This window comes from Pteropus vampyrus, unplaced genomic scaffold (genome assembly GCF_000151845.1).
Source record: "Pteropus vampyrus isolate Shadow unplaced genomic scaffold, Pvam_2.0 Scaffold28, whole genome shotgun sequence".
Lineage (NCBI taxonomy): Eukaryota > Metazoa > Chordata > Mammalia > Chiroptera > Pteropodidae > Pteropus > Pteropus vampyrus.
In genome coordinates, this window is record NW_011888809.1 from 4,709,906 (window position 1) to 4,712,103 (window position 2,198).

Here is a 2,198-nt window from a genome sequence, read left to right on the forward strand (position 1 = left end):
AATAAAAGAGCAAACAAATAACTCCATCTCCTCTGCCTCTTACCTCATTTCTTCTCTCTCTTACAGCAAAACTCTTAAAAATAATCAATTATTCTGTCTTCAGTTGTTCTCCATTTTCAAATTAAATTTATTGGGTTGACATCTGTTAATAAGATTACATAAGTTTCAAGTGTATAATTCTATAATACATCATCTATAAATTGCATTGCGTGCCCACCACTCAAAGTTTAGTTACCTTCCATCACCATGTATTTGACCTCCTTTATCCTCTTCAACATTCCCTACCTTCCTTCCCCTGATAACCACCACACTGATATCTGTGTCAATGAGTTCTTCTGTTGTTGTTTTGCTTGTTCACTTGTTACTTTCTGTTTTATATACCACATATGAGTGAAATCATATGATTCTTGTCCTTTTCCATTTGACTTATTTCAGACGGAATACTCTCAAGTTCCATCCATGTTTTCGCAAATGGCAGTATTTTATCCTTCTTTATGGCTGAGTAATATTCTATTGTTTAAAACCCTTCCAATCAGGCTTCCATCTTCAACCCTCCGTCAAAAATTATCTTAAGGCCACCTCTTGTACATGTCAACTTTAATTTTATTTGACCCATCAGTGAGTTGATCATGTAATATATTTTATGATTTAGGACACTTTTGAGAGTAAAAAGGACTACTGTTACTACAGCTGAAAATAGGCATAAATTGGATCATATGGTCACCCTACCTATAAACAGTATTTAACTCTAGATCAGTGTATGGCAGAGAGTGCATAATAAATATCTATTAAATAGATAGCGTTTATCAACCTCCACGCCATCCTTCCACCTTTTATGCTGTCATAAACCTTTGGCAAAATTAATTAAGGAAAAAAGAGAAGCCACGAAAATACACTAAGAAAGAATGAAAGGTCATAGATATACATATATGAAAGTTAAAAAAAATTATAAGAGAATATTATACAACTTTATACTAATCCACTGAAAAATCTAGATGAAATGGATACATTTCCTATAATACAAATAATTAAATTTGACCTAATGGAGTAGAAAATTCTAAATAAATTAGTCACTGTTTAAAAAAAGAAAAAACAACTGATAAAAGTATTTCTCAACGATGAGAATCAGGGCTCTATGCTCCAGCTGCCCCACCCGGGTAGAGATTTGCCAGCCTTGTAGGATTTACATGTTCTTTTGTGAAGGTTTCATTGTAGATCTATTTCTTTTTTCCCACCAAACTTCCAGTCCTACTCAGAAATACTAAGTCCTCTTCCGTTTTGTGGGAAAATTAGGTAATATAATGAGAGGAGCCTATACTAGATGTCAGAAGACAAATGTATCCTCACTTCAACCAGCCACATATTTTGGGGTCCAGGCAATTACCTAGCCTTACTCTTACCTAAAGTTCTTCCCCTACCAGATGAAAAAGATACTACTAGCCCATTTATCTTGCAGGTTTGTTTTAGTTTGTCTAAGAGAATGAACATCTGGTAATGAATAAAGAAGGATATAAGTGGAAGATGTTAGCATTAGTTTGAAGGGTATGTGCTGAGCAAAAATGGAAAAAATGGAAAAATGTGAAAACATCAGTTACAATGTATTTGTAACATCCTTTCATCACTAGGTCAGCAGAGCTCAAACACCTGTTTCCTGCCATTCCGAATGTGTCCTAAGTATATCCCCTTGTACCTAGGTCTTACACGAAGTCAGAATAGTAGCATCCCCAGCAATTTGATCAACGTCTGCTCAATAAATGATTCTGAAAGAAAGGGAAAAGGTTAGGGATAACTTTTAATCATAAAGAAAATACTGAGTTATTTACATTACTATCTGAGAAGGATGTCCTCAACATAGATGGATTTGCTTTTGAATGACAATATGAATAAAAATGTTGGTGGTAAAAAGAATAGTTATACGGAAAGCAGTCATCCAGGGTGACACCATTCAGAAGAGTACAGGTGAGTTTACAATTTGATATATATTTTTGTAAAGCTTGGCAATGGTTGGTTTTATTCCAGGATTTCAAATCTTTTTGAAAAAGAAATAATGAAGTAATTAAGATTGTAAAAAAAGTTAAGTTTAGTGATAAACTCCCAATGTAAAAGCAATGTACTATATAAAAGGTCATTGAAGTAAAAGAGAATGGAAAGAAGGTGATTCTAATGAAATTTTATCTCTAGGGGCATATATAATCAAA

At 33.6% G+C, this 2,198-nt stretch overlaps 1 protein-coding gene across 1 annotated transcript in view; it reads left to right on the forward strand.

Moving 5' to 3' along the window:
- Positions 1 to 1,889: 1,889 nt before the first annotated feature.
- Positions 1,890 to 2,198, forward strand: part of APOB (apolipoprotein B) — a 72,783-nt gene continuing 72,474 nt past the window's right edge. The window contains 1 exon segment of the mRNA XM_011356625.2: positions 1,890 to 1,959. Within this exon segment, the coding sequence (XP_011354927.1) occupies positions 1,890 to 1,959 (70 nt within the window).